The sequence below is a fragment of the Priapulus caudatus genome, unplaced genomic scaffold, assembly GCF_000485595.1.
Source record: "Priapulus caudatus unplaced genomic scaffold, Priapulus_caudatus-5.0.1 Scaffold709, whole genome shotgun sequence".
NCBI classification, from domain to species: domain Eukaryota; kingdom Metazoa; phylum Priapulida; class Priapulimorpha; order Priapulimorphida; family Priapulidae; genus Priapulus; species Priapulus caudatus.
In genome coordinates this window covers 104,702-124,650 of record NW_014577770.1, presented here as the reverse complement: position 1 = coordinate 124,650, position 19,949 = coordinate 104,702, and the positions used below count along the sequence as shown (strand labels likewise).

At 44.6% G+C, this 19,949-nt stretch overlaps 1 protein-coding gene across 4 annotated transcripts in view; it reads left to right on the top strand.

Moving 5' to 3' along the window:
* LOC106812983 (endoplasmic reticulum membrane-associated RNA degradation protein-like) overlaps positions 1-19,949 on the top strand; it is a 42,162-nt gene that overhangs the window by 13,935 nt on the left and 8,278 nt on the right. For all 4 annotated transcript variants that reach the window (XM_014817020.1, XM_014817019.1, XM_014817022.1 and 1 more), the window contains 4 exons: positions 86-144; positions 774-902; positions 1,566-1,739; positions 2,929-3,105. In XM_014817020.1, coding sequence (XP_014672506.1) covers positions 86-144; positions 774-902; positions 1,566-1,739; positions 2,929-3,105 — 539 coding nt within the window. The remainder of the gene's footprint in view (positions 1-85; positions 145-773; positions 903-1,565; positions 1,740-2,928; positions 3,106-19,949) is intronic.

Genomic DNA, 19,949 nt, shown 5'->3' with positions numbered 1-19,949 from the left:
AAATAATAGCAGTAGTAGGAGTAGTACTCCAGCATGGATAGTGAATTGCATTGGTGAATATTTGAATTGTGGTTTCACTTCATAGATCAAGGACTGTTCTGGGTCACTATCCACCTGGTCAGAGCTCTGCGTTCCAGACGACCGGTATGAAATTTGCCCTTTTCATATTTCTGCGAGGCGTTTGTAGCTCTCTCTATATGAAGAGAAATCAATTAGGGTGATTACAGAGCCCACGGATATCCAGACACTCCTGTACGTATCTCACTCTTAATGTTGAAGCCCCATACCTTTACGTAAGTATGAGCTAGCTGAGTAATTGGGAGGTGCGTAACAGAGGTGAGCACCACTTAGGTGGATAACAGCTAAGTGAATAGTAGTTAGGTGACTAACAACCAGGTAATAATTGCTAAGTGAATACTAATACCGCGTTCACACGGTAATGGTTTGGCTCGAGCTAAATGGGATAAATTTGGCTCAGGCTAAATTTGGCTCGGGTTGGTTTGAGTCGGCGCGTTCACACGTACGCAAGTGAATACTGTCTGTCAAATTCAAATTCAAATTCAAATAAATTTTATTGCACAAATATCTCACAGATACTTTGGCAGTATGTTGCGAGATGGTGTTGTCTACGATTCAATGTTTACTTGCGTTCCGAGTTCAATTATCAATCTTGAAAACATGTCATATGCATCCTGATCAAATTTTTCGAATTTTTATACTGTTTTGGACTTTATTTCGTCTAAGTACTAATGTGAATTCCGCACATTTTGCAGCGTGTTTGATGGAATCCGTTGCTCGTGGAGTAACGTGTCCGCCACAGAGCCTCTGTTCCGTCCTGCATGCCAAGCAGCTCTCAGCATTACGCAGATGTCATCGACTTTCTGCGATGGAGGCCTGGATAAGTAGGTATTATTTCATTTCTCCTTGTTCTGTATTGCAATTAAAAGATACAATTAATCGTTAAGTTGCTAATACATTACTGCTGTTAGCTATTAAAATAATTTCATTACTATTCTACTGTTTTTTGCATGTTTATATGACATGTGCTGCACAACACCTGCCAGGGTGTATGATTGCGTAAAAAGTTTGGTAGACTCACTATAAAGGTAGTGCGGCCTGACATGTGCTTCTAAGTGCGTTACCCATTCTTAGGATAATACTTCATCCCATGGCTTTCATGCTTATGGGCCAGTTTATCTGTACAGAGAAATTCGGTTTAATGAGATCTGGCGCATTTCTCGAGCAAACCTGACCAGTGCCAGTCGTTAATGCTTGCAGTGTTGCTGGGGACAGTTACTGAAACTTTGGCGCTGAACTTTATGGTTGCCTGTTGTCATTGCTGTGAGTTTTGGTCTTAATTGTGACCTATCAATGTATGTTTGACGACCAGCAGCTTGCCCTGAATGGCTGATTTCGCATGCCACCATATTGGATCTGCTTTGATCCACCCACCACAGCAGGATCAGCTCGATCAGTAATCCGACCAAACAAGCCAGATTATTAGCTCGGACATAATGCTCAGCGAGAATCCAACCAAACTTGCGTGCTCCATTGGCTGTCTGTAGGTTCGTGTTGCCGTTCGAGCATATTGTCAAGCAGACACAGCACCTCTTGCAAGGGATGACAGGCAGCACCCTCTACAGGCCAAAAGCGGAGTTGGAGCTCATTGGCCTGCTACGTTGCATCGTGCAGAATTGCACGGCTCTGTCAGAGCAACTACAGAATGGCCTGAATCTCAGGTAATTGTAGTCGAGAAACCACAGTTAAACGGATGAACTCCAATGTCAAAGTAGGTGTATTGCTAAGCTGTAAAAACTCAAAATAATACAATAAGCCCAAATTAATGCAAATATTTACTCATGAAGCAAGATTTAAAAAGGAACGTTCTCTCTCTGAACAAATTCAAACACGTTTACGCATCTAACACAGTTTAAGGTCATTATAGCCGAACAACTACACTTAAGGGGTTAGTTCATGCTGTCTACTATCTACTCTCTGAACTAGTCGACTGTTTCTCTCCCTCCGTACTCCACACATGCTCACCCTTATATGCAACTTCCAAAACAGGTCGTCTTTGCTTCCTTCACATCAATTTTGTTTTCCCACATCACTACTCAATAATATTTGCTAATCAAACGAGCAAGCATTTCGATCGATCTTCGGGCTTTGGCTAAAGTACTAACTGCTGAGTCTGTTTCAAATGACAGTAGACACTTGGCCAGTAGCCATCATCCAGGCAATCCAGTACAGAACACCCGAGGTCATACAGCGAATCGCTCGTACTTCTTAGTGAAACTGTGAAACGACCAATGCTCTCAATTCAGCCAGCTTCCCACCTCGTGTTACACAACCAGCTATCATCCCTATTTGTTTCTATTATAAGCCCAAGTGTTGCTACTGTCATCTGCAGTTTCATTCGTATAAACTGCATGCTAGCATAATAATACAAACTAAAATACAGTAGTAGTATAGTCCATCCTAGTGTAACCGTTTCGTACTAGAGCCCCCTTGTTACTTACTTGTATAATTTCTTGTCTCACTAGACTAGAGTGTACATGTTCATCGACGGTGCCTTCATTTTCCTTCCTGGTGTCTTCATGTTCTTCACTAGTGTCTTTGTGTTCTTTACTAGTGTCCTCATGTTCCTTACTAACGTCTTCATGTTCTTCACTAGCATCTTCGTGTTCTATACTAGTGTCTTTTTATTTTGTACTAGTGTCTTCGTGTTCCCTACTAGCATCTTCGTGTTCCTTACTAGCGTTTTCGTGTTCCTTACTAACGTCTTCGTGTTCCATACTAGCGTCTTCGTGTTCCTGACTAGTGTCTTTTTATTCCTGACTAGTGTCTTTTTATTTCTTACTAGTGTCTTCGTGTTCCCTACTAGCGTCTTCGTGTTCCTTACTAGTGTCGTCCTTGTTGGTGTGGCAGGTTTCGGCAGTTACAGGAAAAGGAACTTCGCTCGCGACAGCGTGCGACCTACCAGAGGGCGCTGGAGAGCATAACGTCTATCGGTGTGGGGACAAGGCTCGCCCTGGTGGTCGTCTGCTACGTTCTTGACACGTTGGAGCACCGCACGGCGGCCGACGATCGCCACAAAACAGCGAGGTACGTGACACGTGCTGCTTCCGCATGGCTCTGCGCGTCGCAGCAAGCGGCGAGTGGGAGCGAAGTGAAAGATGGGGCTGATGCACCCTTACGTAGCACGGTGTTTACGTCACCAGGGGCGCTGTCAGAAACAGTCTGGTCTCAGCATTATTCATAACATCGACTTCCTCTTGCAGACCGTTGACAGAAACATGTTAATACGCCAAAAAAACATGTTATATGTTAATATGTTCTTGCAGCAAAATGCATAGATATAGGCCTACCTATTGTGAGCTCGTCTATGTTGGAAAAATTCACTACAACTTCACAAAATCTAAACGAAAGTACTTCTCTTACGAAAGTGACACCACAGTGATGTTTACACATCCGGTACACAGCCGAGCTATCACAATTTTCATTAACAGTTCTTTTCTATGATAAAACAAGTTATAATTCATTATTTGATGTTTGTTCAGTACAAAATTGTTAAATTTGTTGAACGTTATCTACATTACTTATGCAATCAGCAAACAAATATAGTGTTTTCTATCCAGGAACTACTTGCGCTAGCATAGGCCTACTATTTGTCCGATGGAGTTTTCAAAATGCTCTAATTCGGAGCACATTTCTGACTCAATAAGAACATTTCGTGATGTTTGCATACTGCGAGTATTCTCACAGTAGGTGTATGTCGGCTTTTTGTTGCGAGGTTTATCCATTTTAAAGAAAGACAATTTTCTGGATGCACGGAGAAAAATTATAATATCCTATAATCTTGTGTAACTATCAAACAATGAAAACAGGAACGTAATTACAAAAAAGAAATATAAGTACATTGATATTGTTATATAAAAATTATTTAATATAAGTATTTTAAGTATTTTATTTAGTATTTTTTATTAAATATTTAGGTATTTAATATTTTTAGTGAAGCTTTATGTTTTACGTGAGAAACACGTTGGAAACATGATCTCCTTAAGTATTAGACTTGGGATTTGCTTTGCATATACCTACCTCAGGAAAGCGGAGAGATTCTATACTTTCTATCCGATCGAAAAGCACATTAGAGGGATGTGAGCAAAGATAATGCATTAAACCTTGTGATAGTGCTCTTTTAAAGGCAATGATTATTACATTCCAATCGGTTATTGAGTTACTTTGCGCAGACCTGTTTGCGCGCTCGTTCGCGTGTGCGTTTGCGTGTGAGGATGTGCATGATCGTGCATCGGCGCACGCGCGCGTGTGTACCAGTAGCACCAATAGTAATAGTAGCAGCAGCACCAATAGTAATGGTTACAGCCCTATAGACCGAAGGCCCTATAGACCGAAGGTCCGATAGACCGAAGGTTATGTGTTCAAGGTGTAAAGATGCATTTTCGGAATACGCAGTGGCTACGCGTTCACACACACACACACACACACACACGCACGCACGCACGCACGCACGCACGCACGCACGCACGCATACGCACACGCACGCATGCACACACGCACGCATGCGCACACACGCACGCGCACACGCACACACACACACCTTTCTCCCTCTCTCCCTCTCCTCTCTCTCATCCTCCTCTCCCCTCTCTCTCACACACCACACCACACACACACCCACACCACACACCACACACACACACCTTCTCCCTCTCTCTCCTCGTCTCTCTATCTCTCTCACCACACACACAGCACCACAGAACACGCACACGCCCACACACACACACACGCAACACACACACACACACACACACACACACACACAAACACACACACACAACCTGCCTCCTCCTCCTCTCCCTCTCTCTCCCTCCCCTCACACGACACACACAACACACATCACACACACACACACACCCACAACACACACACACACACACACACACACACCACACACACACACACCACACACCTCTCCCTCTCTCTCTTCTCTTTCCTCTCCTCATCTCCCTCCACTCTCTCTCTCTCACAACACCCACAATAACAGCGCACTCGCACACAACCCACCCCCCCCACACACACACACAACACACATTCACCCCCTCTCTCTTCCTCCCTCTGTCACGCCCACCCTCCACGAACACACACACACAACACACACACATACACACACACACCACACACACACACACCACCTCTCCGTCTCTCTGCCTCGTCTCTCTCTCTCTCTGTCTCTCTCTCACACACATCACACACAACACACACACACACACACACACACACCCACACATAGCACAAACGCACACGCACAACACCACACATAGACACGGGGGTTACCAAATTTGCTGGGCGCTACACTCGAACCCGACAATCGAACAAAAAAAAAAAAAAAAAAATTAAACAAACCGCCAGCCTAAACCCAAACATAAAATATATTCAACCGCCCCGAAAAGAGAAACCGAAAAGATTTTACACACATCAAATCGAGCATAATACTAAATACGGGGGGGGTTGCTTAAATGAACATCTATGTTTTTGCATTATTATCGAGTACGAGTAGAAATGTTGCAAAGACAAACGTCGCCACCCCAATACCTCCCTTTGAATAATATTTCTGTTAACCAAAAAGAATAAAAGTATAAACGGATTACCGGTGTGCGGACCGGCGAACGTCGGCCTCGCGCCTCGAAGTCTCGCGTTGGCCGGGAATTGTCACGAAATAACAGCCTGCTTAGATATTACATTACGAAGGAAAAAAACAAATACCGGTGACAGCATAAAACAAAAACCCCCTGCTGAAAAAGGCATGCTGAAAGGCACTCGGGGCATAGGGACGAAAACAATAAGCCCGGCGTTTATTCGAGGAATACGACACAACAAACAGTGCAGACAACAATTATCTTCACTCTGTGTGGGGTGGGGTTGCGTGTGGTGTTGTGTTCGGCGTGTCGGGCGTGCGTGCGCGTGCGCGTGCGCTGCGCGCGCGTGTCTCGTGTGCGTTGCGGTCTGGCTTGCGTGTGCGTTTGCGTGTGCGTGTCGTTGTCACAAATTATAAAGGTATTACAGATTATAAATATCGTCATCCGACCTTCGGTCTATAGGTCCCTTTTCAATATTCGGTTTACCGGACCTTCGGTCTATAGGTCCCTTTTCAATATTCGGTCTATCGGACCTTCGGTCTATCGGACCTTCGGTCTATAGGGCGGCCCCCATAGTAATAGTAGCAGCTGCTGTAGTAGCCAAAGCAGTGGCAGCAGTATAACGACACCTGTAGAACTGGCAACTACTGCTGCTACTGCTGCTGCTGCTACTGCTACTGCTGCCGCCGCCAACGCCGCCGCCGCCACCACCACCACCACTACCCTACTACAGCTACGGCTACGGCTACTGCTACTATATATACTACCAATACTACTACTACTTACTGGTGGTGGTGGCGGCGGCTGCGGCTGTGCCAGGCGGCGGCGGCGGCAGCAGCAGCAGCAGCAGCTATTAATTATAGTTGTATCGAGACCTTGCAACGCTCGTAGTGAATCACATGAAATGCGTACAATCCATTATATTCTGCTCTTTCAAAATTTTATCATAATTTAGCACCGTCTTGTCAGCGGGCCAAAAATGTACATGAGCGGCACGAGGGAGCGTACGCGATTGCGCATGCGCGTTCCTCTTCACGTTTCACGTCGCCGAGTTAGAAGGCGTAAGTGGGCAATTTCAAATCCTGGTAAATTTTAAGCAGGACTCTGATCTTTATGGATTTTACGATGGATTATATAGTAGATGTTATGTTTTTTTTAAAGCAGCTTGGGCAGGCTTGACAGATTTAATTCCAAGACTAATTTACTCTAAGGCCTAATGCTCACTCTGCATTTTTATTGGTAGAAAATGCTCAATGTCTCTCACAAATAGTTGCCTAGAAATAAATTCGTTAATTGCCTCGATTTTAAATTCTTGATGATTAAATTCATGACCCCATGCTAACTTGACATTGTAACTGCTGTAGAAATTTTTTCCATTTAGACATATCACTGTTGCTATATTGTGCTACACTAGACTGTAGAATCGGCATTTTAAAAATCGGGACTCGGTGTTTAGACTCTTTTTATAAGACTGGGAAAATATTGACTAGCGAGAGCGCGAGTGTATTTCTAGTGTAGGCAGCCGTCGCGTAACAACTTGTGTCGACAACATGTGTTTTCGACAATGCCCGCGCGCGCAATTACCGGGACACATTAGATGTGCGCGGATAGTTCATTAGATTGTTCGTTAGTTAGTTCGTTACCTAGGCGACCGTCGCAGCTGCCGGTGACTGCGGACAGCGCGATGCAGAGATGCCGCGTCTTACGTGGCCCGTGGCTGCATGTTGGCGTGATAAAGTTAGGAGCGTGTCACTGCTAGACTGATTCAATTGTATGGAAGGTGTAGCCGACACTGTGAGAAAGAAATTTTATTGTCACTGTTGGGTTCATTCGGTGTAATTTGATCGGTGGCAACCGCGTACAATTTCACAAAAGTCATGGACCTACGAGAGCTCAAAGTCGAAGAATTGTCTAAATCTGCCACGACGACCGCATAGCGTTTTATAAAAATATAATTATTATATATTTTATTATATAGTATTATTATTATATATAAATATTATGGTTCGCGGTAAATCCAAGTTAGGAATAGTAAAGATCATGATCAAAAGCGCAGTTCAGCAACAGTAAAGATTCTGTTTATTAAACGTATCGCAAGTTTCCATATATAGCGCGAGCGATTGCATTTCAGTCTATTTAAAAAAAAAAATCGTCGGTGGCACGAAACGGCAGTATAAGATGTGGTAAATATGTAAAAATAATACTTTTAAGAATGACCATGTCTCTATCATGCTAAACAACATGAGTCAAGCGCACAAGAACCGACGCGAACACGAAGCAGGCGTTGCCTAATTTTACGCCAAGGTCGTTCGGGTCGAGATATCGAATTTGTTAACGCCATGGGCCGCTTCGATCGCATGCTGACAATACACTGCACACGTGCCCCGTGATTGTCCTTTGATTTTTGCGATGGAGTATACGTATAAATAGTTCACGGCGGAAAACATGACATGAGGTGGCAGCACATTTATGGTATTTTATCAATATCTACGTAAGGAAATTGGACCTATAGGTACGGAAATTAATCCGTGTAAGTGACGTAATCTGTGTAGAGAAATTGATGGATGCTTGTGACGGAGGAATTTTCAGATTAATTGGCGGGCATAATATATGCAGTTTTAATAAAACATATTAGGTTTCAAGTACGTCACACACCACCTGATCGCAGCTCGCTCGCAGCAGTACAGTCAGTACTGGATCACAACTGGAGTCCTAGCTGTTATCATTCATAACATGAATATATATATATATATATATATATATATATGTATATTTCTAAATCTAAGAAGAACTTAAAATTGGGGTACTTTGATGTACTAGTATTTCGTCCTTGTCCTGTACTGTGGGATTTAGTCTAGCTTAACCTGCCTGCTTGGCGTCGATATCTCGGGGAAACGACCAACGTCAGGTGTGCGTGACAAACATCTGCGCATTATGCAGCTGACGGCGGTGACTTCGATCGCTCGCCTTAATTCGGGAGACATCGCAAGCAGCAGCATGAGTAACAACAACAACATCAGTAGCGGCAGCAGCAGCAGTAACAACAACAACATCAGTAGCGGCAGCAGCAGCATGAGTAACAACAACAACATCAGTAGCGGCAGCAGCAGCAGTAACAACAACAACATCAGTAGCGGCAGCAGCAGCAGTAACAACAACAACAACATCAGTAGCGCCCGAGCAGCCAGCAGAGAAACAACAAACAGATCAATTAGCCACAATCAACATCAGCCGAGCAGCACGTGCCGCGGCGCGGCGCAATGGCCCAACTAATTAAGCGGGCCAATAGTATAGCAGCAGCAGAGCCATGCGATACACCCAACAACAACAGTACATACCAAAAAACAGCAGCAGGGCAGGGCGCGACAACAGACTATGTTGCTTACACACACCGTGTGTGCGCACGCAATGTCCACAGGTACACCACATGCGTGAATGCGCAAGGCCTAGCGTGCTAACCCTAAGCCTAACCCTATAGAAGATAACCAGATGAGACGGATACTAGAGACGCGTTTGCCGAAAGGTGTTGAATCCCAAGCGCTATAAGCGCCGATCTTCCGCCGCGCAATCCGCGCAAAGCGCACGCACCGCCCGATCGAGAAACGTCCTACGACAGTATCAGCGCTGGCGCTATGGATCGCTGCCCGAATGAATTGGCGGGCGGACCCATAGCGCGCCAGTAACATGCGCATTGTAGTGGTGGGACACATGAGGTAGGACATTTGCGCGACGTGAATCAGTGTTCACTTGTTATAAAATACTGGTAACCGAGTAATCTTTCGTACGAGCTGTGTCACACGCGAAATCAAGCAGAAAGACGGTCGAAAATTCTGAGCATTCGCGAACCTTGCCAGTGAATCGAAAACGGCTTTGTGCGAGAATCAGGAAAGCAACTACCCGGCGCTCCTTCGCCGCCAAACGCTGGAACGTTTTTTGCAACGTCCGAATGGCGAGGCTCGTCCGGGAGTTGGAAAGGCGTGCGCGCCCTGCGCCGCCTATAGCCCACTAGACTGCACTCTCTCCCACTCTCGGCTTAGCTTAGTCACTAAATGCCTATCGATGGTCGGGTAGGCGAGTCCTAGTCTATATATAGCCTGCACCTCGAAACCTTCTTGAAAGAGAGTAGGCCTAATACTAGGGGGGGGGGGGGGGGGGGGGGGGGGGAACCATTACAACTCTCGTAGTAAATGAGATTATCGTATTAGTTGCATTAATATTTTATTGAACGCTTCAAGTGGCCTGTGTCTAGTATACCTATGGCGGTATTCTAACCCTAGCAAAGAAGCGTTTCTTGCTAGTAGCGTAGTAGTCTAGTAGTACTCAGTGTTCAGGATAGAGAACATGGCTCCCAATATTATATGGGGCCAATGGTATGCATGGGGAATAAAACGCAAGTCGATTTACATCAATAATATATCTAATATTATATCAATATAATAGGTTAGGGTGTATGGTTACGGGTTCGTCCATTATTACTAAGTAATATCTAAGTAACAGAGTTTAGTCAATTATTACTCAAATTACTATTTAATACTATTAGCTCCTGCGTCGTGTAGTTATCACGTACTAGTACTAGTAAGTGCTGCGTAACTTAGTGATATAGTAGTATCTTAGTAGTAATTATTGCTAACATGTCTTGCATTAGTAATACAAGTATTTGCGTCAGCGCGTAGGTTGGAATGTTAAATACCAAGTCATTAATGTGCCGCGCTAGTGGCATTCTCATTGCCAGTCTAACAAACTGATCATCAGTGTGTGGATGTTCGTGCGCGGGCTTGATGTTGCTGCCAGTGGCTCGTATCGGATGTATATATATGAAAAAAACGCAAAACGGCCGTAGAGAGGAGATGCCGAAGCGCGCGGGGGTCAACAGGTTCATAAAACACCTCGCACGACGTGACAGGAGAAGGACGGTAACTTACACGTCAGTCCATCATAATGGGAAAGATCAAGAACCTCAATTGGAGCACAAATGGATCGGGCAGTGCACGAGTGCAGGGATAGACTGGTACCCGGACTCTTCACTGCAATAGTTAGCTACACTGAAGTTAGTTTACGCGTATCGTGTCGAACATCTCTGCACGCGCGTCGAGTCTAAGCAAATTCTGGGCATGCTCCAAGAGAGACATCGTGGCGGCGATCTATGGACGCGATAGAGTACCGAGAATAACTTCAGGGCGTCTAAATTAAATACAATAGACAATCGTTTATATAGAAAAAAAGTAAGCGCGCGAAGCAAAAAATTACCAATTACGACCATTGGATTATTCTCGCCCTACGCTGTGCAGAGCCGAAAGCTTCGTGCGCAATGGCCAGAACTGCTGACATTTGTACGATTCTACGGCTTATCCTATAGCCAGAGGTCGTGAAAGTATTCTAATATAGCGGCAGCGAGTTATCTCAAATGGCGCCAACAGGTGGCGCGACCGCGCTTCGCGCGTATATCCGGCTGCAGACTGTCTAGATATAAAACTAACCCTATCCCTAACGTTAACCCTAACCCTAACACTAGATATTACACTAACCCTAACCCTAACGCTGACGTGCACAAACAACAAGAATAAAGAGAATAAAGGTCTTTATTACCTCCGCCAAGGAGGTTGTTTTCACCCCTGTTAGTTTGTTGCGTTTGTTTGTTTGTTCGTCAACAGGATATCTCAAAAGTTACGGACGGACTTTGATGCAATTTTTTGGACGGGTTGGTCTTGCAAGAACCAATCGATTAATTTTTGGTGGTGATCGGATCCAGATCTGGATCCAGGAATATTTTGAAGGATTTCTTATCATTGGTGGTAGCTCAAAGTAACGGTCTTTGCTAGGTTAGAAGACTTGTTCTGAGGGTTGTGTATATTGACGTTATTCACACAGCCTGGTCGGGCAACATTGATGGTAGTTAGCGGTTCACTCTCTAACCGCTTCGCTTCGTTTCGGTTTCGCTTTTCGCTTTCTCTCTTGTAGGGTGTATGATGATGTCACCGCCGCGTTAAACACCGCACTACAAATTTGATCGATAGCTATATATTAGATATATGAGGGGGGCTGTTTTAGCTGTGGGGAGGGTTGCTATCATTTTACCATTTTTTCTATTGAAACTTTCCAGAGTGTCTGAGGTCACGCGACGTGCTCTCGTCATCAGGTTGGCAGTTCCTGACGCCAGTGCGAACACTTTCGCTGCCTCCAGATTACGTATGATCGGATGCTCTCTCTCTCTCTCTCTCTCTCTCTCTCTTTCTCTCTCGCCCTCGTCATCGAGCGCGGTTTTTGTGACGCGCACGTACCGTGGCGTACGTGCCCGCAGAGAATCTCCGCCGTTCGATCCCACAGTGCTAGGTTTTGAAATTGGAAACCTGTGTCGTGTGTGTGTGTGTGTGCGTGCCGTGCTGTGCGCTGCGCTGCGTGCGTGCGTGTGCTGTGTGCATGTGCGGCGCACGTGTGTCGTAATGTGTATGGCATGTGCGCGCTACGATGCTAGTGTGTGTGTTGTGTGCCCGTGTCGCGCGCGCACGTGTGTGGCGTGCGTGGCTGTGGTGTGTGCGTGCGTGCGTGTGTGTGTGTGTGTGTGCGTGTGCGTGCGTGAGCGTGCGTGTGTGCGTGGCGCACTGGCCAGGTGTAATCGTGACAGATGTGTCACGTACGGAAATCAGCTCCTAGTGACAATCACCGCTCGGCGCCATGTTGCCGGGGAGAAGTTTTTTGTGGGACGAGCTGCATTTATATTATTAGTTAGCTACTTTTGCATCCGCAAATACCCGAACGATGAATCCGTGGTGGTTGAGGTAGCGTTGATAGCCGTGTCTGGCAAAGTGAACACAAGCGCGATATCTAGTGTAGGATAATATGTTGAGATTTATTAGAGTCGACAGAGGTTAATATCTGGTGTATAGGGTGATAGTTTAAATATAATAATATATATAAATTTTAATATAATCTTTGTTTTTATTATGTCGTGGATTAATATTTCGTAGGGTCAAATGTAGTTAATCTGAAAAAGTTTAAACATTAGGTAATATTTAGTGGGGCCATATGTAAGCAAGCTCGAATGTATTAAGTATCCCAGAGTTTAAACATTAGGTAATATTTAGTGGGGGTGAAACTTAAGCACGCTCGAATGTAGTAAAGATATCGGTGGTTAAATATTAGTTAATATTTAGTATGATGAATCTTAAGCATATTGGAATGTAATAAATATCTCAGTATTAGTATCTCAGTAATTAATATCTCAGTATTAATATTTGGTAGGGTTAAACGTGCGCAGGCTAGAATGTAATAAATATCTCAGAGGTTAAATAGTAGTTGATATTCGGTAGGGTTAAACTAAAGAGCCTATAATGATAAGCTATCATTATAAGCTGTTTGGTTAAACGTAACCAGGCTGGAATGGAATATCTCAGAGGTTAAAGAGTAGTTAGTATTCAGCAGAGTAAGATGGATGTAGTGTGTTTATAGTACACCAGCCAATATGTAATTTTTAGCTCACCTTGACATCGTCAAGCTGAGCTATTGCCATGGGTCGTCGTCCGTCGTACGTCCGTCCGTCCGTCCGTCCGTCCTGCAGCAGCATGAGTAACAACAACAACATCAGTAGCGGCAGCAGCAGCAGTAACAGGCTTTCTTTCCAGCGGCCCTAAAATTCCTAAAAATTCCTAAAATTTTGAGCTCGCCCTAAAATTCCTAAAAAAACTTTAAAAATGTATGCAATTCCTAAAAAAAGGGGTAAAATTTTATTCAAATTTCTAAAAAAAAAAATTCACAGATATGTTTGGAGTTTTTGGTGATGAGATGGTGAACTTTTGGTTTGTAATTATGTCTAATGCAGGGTCTCCAACCATTCCTCATTCTGCGGAATCATTACAATTTCTAGGCTTAATTTCCGCATTTTGCAGCGGCAAGGTTATATTCCTCATTTCAGTTGCACTGTACAAAATTTGCACTGATTGTACGCATTGTTCGCTTGGACAGATTGTTTTTTTCAGGCATTTTGTATCTGGCATGTCTACGGTAAATGGAATAGCCTAGTCAGACAGGCGCTGTCTGCAAGGTGTCGCGTAGTTTGTCTGCTAATCAGACAAGGGTTGTAGGGTTGAGTCTAGGGTTGAGATAGTGTTATCAGACATGAGAATATGGCCTACAGTATTGCCTCAGATTGCAGGAAAATGGCTTAAATATTTCAAAAATATTCTTAAATATTTCTGGGGGGGCATGCCCCCAGACCCCCCTACCACTGACATGCCTACGGAACGCGGGCCTGCCTGCGGCAGCCAAGGTACATTTCGCCCCCCCCCCATCAATTTCTGAATACGCCACTAGTTACTGATCATCGCGGGAACATTCCGCATTTGGAGTTTACAGGGTTGGAGACCCTGCTAATGGATGTTTTCTAGTTATCTTTATACAGAGTAAGTATTGTGACTCTCAGTCTACCAGTGATTCCTAAGCTTCAGTGTCTGATTATACGACCCTGTTCCTGGCTGGATGTACAAGACATGCCTAATTTGCATGAAACTTGATGATGTACAGTCGTATCGAGGACTTGGAGGATAGGAATAGCTGGTAGACTGAACACATACCACATAGAACTGTATCTGTAAGTTAACACGTTGATGTTTATGAAAGGTAAGTGACTTATTTTATCCCTAAAATGTTTCGATTCATCCCTAAAAATTCCTAAAATAGCCCTAAAAAAACTTTAATTTCTCCCTAAAATTAGCCCTAAAATGTTGTCAAGGACTGCTGGAAAGCCTGCAGTAACAACAACAACAACATCAGTAGCGGCAGCAGCAGCAGTAACAACAACAACATCAGTAGCGGCAGCAGCAGCAGTAACAACAACAACATCAGTAGCGGCAGCAGCAGTGGCAGCAGCAGCAGTAACAACAACAACATCTTATATCAAATAATAATAATATTACTATATAAATTATAATATATTTATAAACCAAATGAATCCCAATTTGTGGACGGTAGATGGCGCTATACCCGCTTTGATGGTTCCTTAAGCATAAATCATTATACTATAATATATAATCATATATGATATATATATTTAAATCATAATATGTTCATAGCAGGAATTATGCCATTAAAGAGATTGTCATGAAATCTGCTAGAAACGAAACCAGACGAATGTGCACACCACAGACTGTTTGTGTATCTGTGGCGGTGTTCTATATAACATGCTATAGTAATTGGCCAAAAACCTACCTAATTTGCATGAGAGTTTTTGGGTTAAAATCAAAACTCGCCTGATGCGCTTATGTCATTGTGCACATACCAAAATTGAGCAAATATCCGTTGAATCCTGAACTGACTAATGGGCAATGTCCCATTTTTGCCAAAAATTGCCGTGGGCCGAAAGTAACGTCGACTGCGTGCTCCAAAATAGGCGACGTTCAAATCTCTCCCATAGCGATGTAAACAACTTTACCCAATTTCAAACATGTGGGTCAAACGGTTTCCTGAGTTTATTCGTTGACCGTAGTCAATATGTTAACGAAGGTACGGACGGACGGACGCGACGGACGTACGGACGGAGACGACGACCATGGCAATCTAGCTCAGCTTCGACGATGTCAAGGTGAGCTAAAATTACATATTGGCTCGTGTACTATTAAACACACTACATTCCATCTTACTACTCTGCTGAATACTAACTACTCGTTAACCTCTGAATATTCCATTCCTAGCCTGCGGTTACGTTTAAACCACAAACAGGCTTATATAATGATAGGCTTATCATTATAGGCCTCTTTTAGTTTAACCCTACCGCAATATCAACTACTATTTAACGCTCTGACGATATTTATTACATTCTAGGCTGCGCACGTTTAACCCGACTCAAATATTAATACTGAGATATTAATTACTGAGAACAATTACTTGAGATATTTTATTACATTCCAATATGCTAAGATTCATCATAGACTAAATATTAACTATATTTAACCACCGATATCTTTACTACATTCGAGCGTGCTTTAAGTTTCACCCCCAGCTAAATATTACCTAATGTTTAAACGTTTTGCAGATTAACCTACATTTGACCCTACGAAATCATTAATCCGACGACATGAATAAAAACAAAGATTATATTAAAATTTTATAGATAACTTATTATATTAATAAACTCATCACCCTATAGCACCAGAATTATAACTCTGCGACTCTAAATAAATTGCTCAAACATATTATCCTACGGAGGCTAGATATCGCGCTTGTGTTCACTTTGCCAGACACGGCTAGTCACAAGCGCTACCTCAACCACCACGGATCATCGTTCGGGTATTTGCGGATGCAAAAGTAGCGCTAGACTGAATAATATATAATGCAGCTCGTCCAGCATAAAAGACTGTTCTCCCCGGCACATGGCGCCGGCTGGTGATTGCTGTCGACTAAGGAGCTGCATTTCCGTACGTGACACATCTGTACGATTACCAGACCTGCAGTCCCGCGCACGCACACACGCACCCGCTCACGCACGACAACTCGCACAACACACAACACCACAGCACCGCAGCACGACCAACACCCACTCACACCACACATCAACACACGCACGACAACACACACACCAAAACACACACAATCCCGCACCACGGCACACACACACACCACATCCACACAGCACCGTGCGCGAGCACACGCATGCAGTCCGCGCACCCACACAACAGCACAGCACACATCTACACACACGTCCGCACACACGACACCGCACGAGCACAGCACACAGCACACACAGACAGCACGCACGACGCCACGCACACACACAACACACAACACCGGACCACCACACACACACACACGTGACACACTACACACAACTGGCCAGCACATATCAGCTTACACACACGTGCGCGCGCACATGCCACACTACACACAGGTTTGCACAGCGCACACACACACCACACACATACCCACACACACAACACAAACACACACACACAATACACACACACACGTGCAGCGCACACTGCCCACACTCAGCACACACAAAGGTTTCGCAAATTCTCAAAAACCTCAGCACGCTGTGGCATCGATCGGCGGAGATTCTCTCGGGCCGTCCGGCCACCGTACGTGCCGCCTCATAAAAACCGCGCTCGATGGACGTGGGGAGCAGAGAGAGAAAGAGAGAGAGAGGCACCGATCATAGTATCTGCGAGGGGCAGCCAGAAAGTGTTCGCCACTGCGCGTCATGGACACCTGCCACCTGATGACAGGACGGCAGCGTTCGCGTGACCTCAGACACGTTGCGAAAGTTTCAATAAAGGAATAATATTGTAAAGAGATAGCAAACCTCCGCCACAGCTTAACAGTCTCCCCCCATACATATATCTATAGTATAGCTAATCATCTAATTTGTAGTCGGGGTTACGACGGCGGTGACACCCATCATCAAACCCCTACAAAGAGAAAAACGCGAAAGCGAAACACGAAACGAAGGCGAAGCGGTTAGAGAGTGAACCGCTACACTACATCAATGTTGCCGCCACCAGGCTCTGTGACTACGTCAATATACACAACCCTGCAGAACAAGTCTTCTAACCTAGAAAGACCGCTTACTTGTGAGCTACCACCACCATGCATTAAAAAATCTTCAAAATATTTCCTGGATCCAGATCTGGATTCCGGATCACCACCAAAATCTAATCGATTGCTTCTTGGCCGCAAGACCAACGCCGTCCAAAAAAATTGCATCAGAGGCCGTGTCCGCTAAACTTTTTGAGATATCCTGTTGACAGACAAACAAACAAACGCACACAACTAAACAGATGGTGAAAACATTAAACCTCCTTGGCGGTAGGTATATACAGAGCCTTTATTCTCATTATTCTTGTTCGTTTGTGCCACGTCAGAGTTAGGGTTAGGGTTAGTGTAATATCTAGTGTTAGGGTTAGGGTTAACGTTAGGGATAGGGTTAGTTTTATAATCTAGGGTTTAGGTAGCGCGTTATGTCATATCGACTAGTGTTAGGATCTAGGGTTAGTTTTACTATTAGGGCTTAGTGCGCTTAGGGTTAGTGTTAATCGCTAGTGTTAGGAGGGTAACGTTAATCGGGTTAGTTTTAGCATTAGGGTTATGTAGTTAGGTGGTTAGTTAGGTTAGGGTTAGCGCTAGGCTTGCGCATTCACGCATGTTCGTGTACCTGTGGGACTTGCGTGCACACACGGTGGTTAAGCCATAGATCTGTTGTCGCCGCCGCTGCTGCTGCTGTTTTGGTATTGTACTGTTGTTGTTGGTGTTATCGCTGCTGCTGCTGCTGCTACTACTACTGCCGTTATTGTTGCCATTGCCGCCGCCGCCGCCGCCACTGCTGCTGCTGATGTTATTGTTGCTATTGCTATTGTTGTTGTTTCTGCTGCTGCCGCCGCTACTGATGTTGTTGTTGTTACTGCTGCTGCATGCCACTGCTGCTGCCGCCCTACTGATGTTGTTGTTGTTACTGCTGCCTGCTGCCGCGCTACTGATGTGTTGTTGTTAGCTGCGCTGCTGCTCGCCTACTGATGTTGTTGTTGTTACTGCTGCTGCCTGCCGTACTGATTGTTGTCTGTTGTTGTTGTTGTTGTCTGTGTTGGTAGCTGCTGCTGATGGCCGCTACTGATGTGTTGTTGTTGTTACTGCTGCTGCCTGGCCGCTACTGATGTTTGTTGTTGCTTAGTGCTGCTGCTCCGCCCCTATGAAGTTGGTTGTTGTTACTTGCTGCTGTGCGCTAACTGATGTTGTTGTTGTTGTGTACTGCAGGCTTTCCAGCCAGTCTTGACGCAACAATTTTTAGGGCCTAATTTAGCGGAAGAATTAAAGCTTTTTAGGGGCTATTTAGAATTTGTTAGGATGAATCGAAACCATTTTAGGGATAAATAAGTCACTTACCTTTTCAAAAACATCAATCGTCGTTAATTACCAGATACAGTTCTATGTGGGATGATGTTCAGTCTACAGCTTATTCCTATCCTCCAAGTCCTCGATACGACGCTGTACATCATCAAGTTTCTGCAAATGTAAGGCATGTCTTGCATACATCCAGCCCAGCAACAGGGGTCGATATATCAGACACCTGAAAGCTTAGGAAGATCACTGTACGACTGCAGATCACACAATACTTACTGCTGTATAAAGATACCACTAGAAAACATCCATTAGCACGTGTCTCCCAACCCTGTAAACTCGCAAATGCGCACTGTTCCCTGCGCATGACAGTAACTAGTGGCGTATTCAGAATAATTGATGGGGGGGGGCGAAATGTACCTTGGCTGCGCCAAGGCAAGGCCGGCGCGTTCCGTAGGCATCGTCCAGTGTAGGGGGGTCTGGGGGCATGCCCCCCCAGAAATATTTAAGAATATTTGAAATATTTAAGCACCATTTCCTGCAATCTGGAGGCAATTACGATAGCGCCATATTCTCATGTTGTCCAAGACTTTTTAAGCTAAAACCCGGGACATTTTTCAGAAACAAGCTGAATTTTCCAGGATAGGTTCAGAAAAATGTGTAGAATAATCATACTAAAAGTCCTCGGAAATCCGCCCCTTGTGCGTTTTTCCAGAATGCCAAGATGGCGCAAAAATTGCCGCCATTTAGGGTTTTCCCCATAACTCTGGTCTCCAGTCGTGCTAGAAACATTAATTAAATGTCTAATTATATGTTTTTACATGCCCAAGGACTACTTAGCGTACTTTTTGTGAGTTTCAAAGTAACTGCAAGTACCTCAATCCAAGGATGGCGCGCCATTTTTCAAAATACTTTGAAAGGGCTTTGAAATCTACAGTCATCCTAAGGGATCCATATCTACATATGAATGTCCTGGACATGCCTTTTCCCACGCCGTACGTGCTTACAAGTCCTCACTTCAGCTGCTCTCATAAGTTCTTGATAGATGCCACCAGGCACATTGGGATGCAGGTGTTGTACAAAGAGCCAACTCAGACACCTGTACAAGGCCCTTCATGACAGATGCATCAAAGCTGCCACGGACGTAGCAGAGGAGGAGTGTGTGTGAAGCAGTTGAAGCCAGATCAAGTTCACACTCTTGAACATACTTCAGTCAGAGCAGGACCGTCCGTAAGCTGTGGTACAGTAACATCCAACAAGTGGCGTCTCTACAACATTTCAATTCGAGCTGCACAAGGACAGGGGACTGAGACGCTCCATCGTCTACTGGGCCTGAGGCAAATTTGATTCCACGATTAGTCATTGCTGCAGGACACTCTACCCTATGACCAAAATCGGCCCAGGTTGCTATTTACAAACAAGATGGCATGATTTGCGGAGAAAACCAGGCGACTGCATGAGTACGAGCTCTTATTC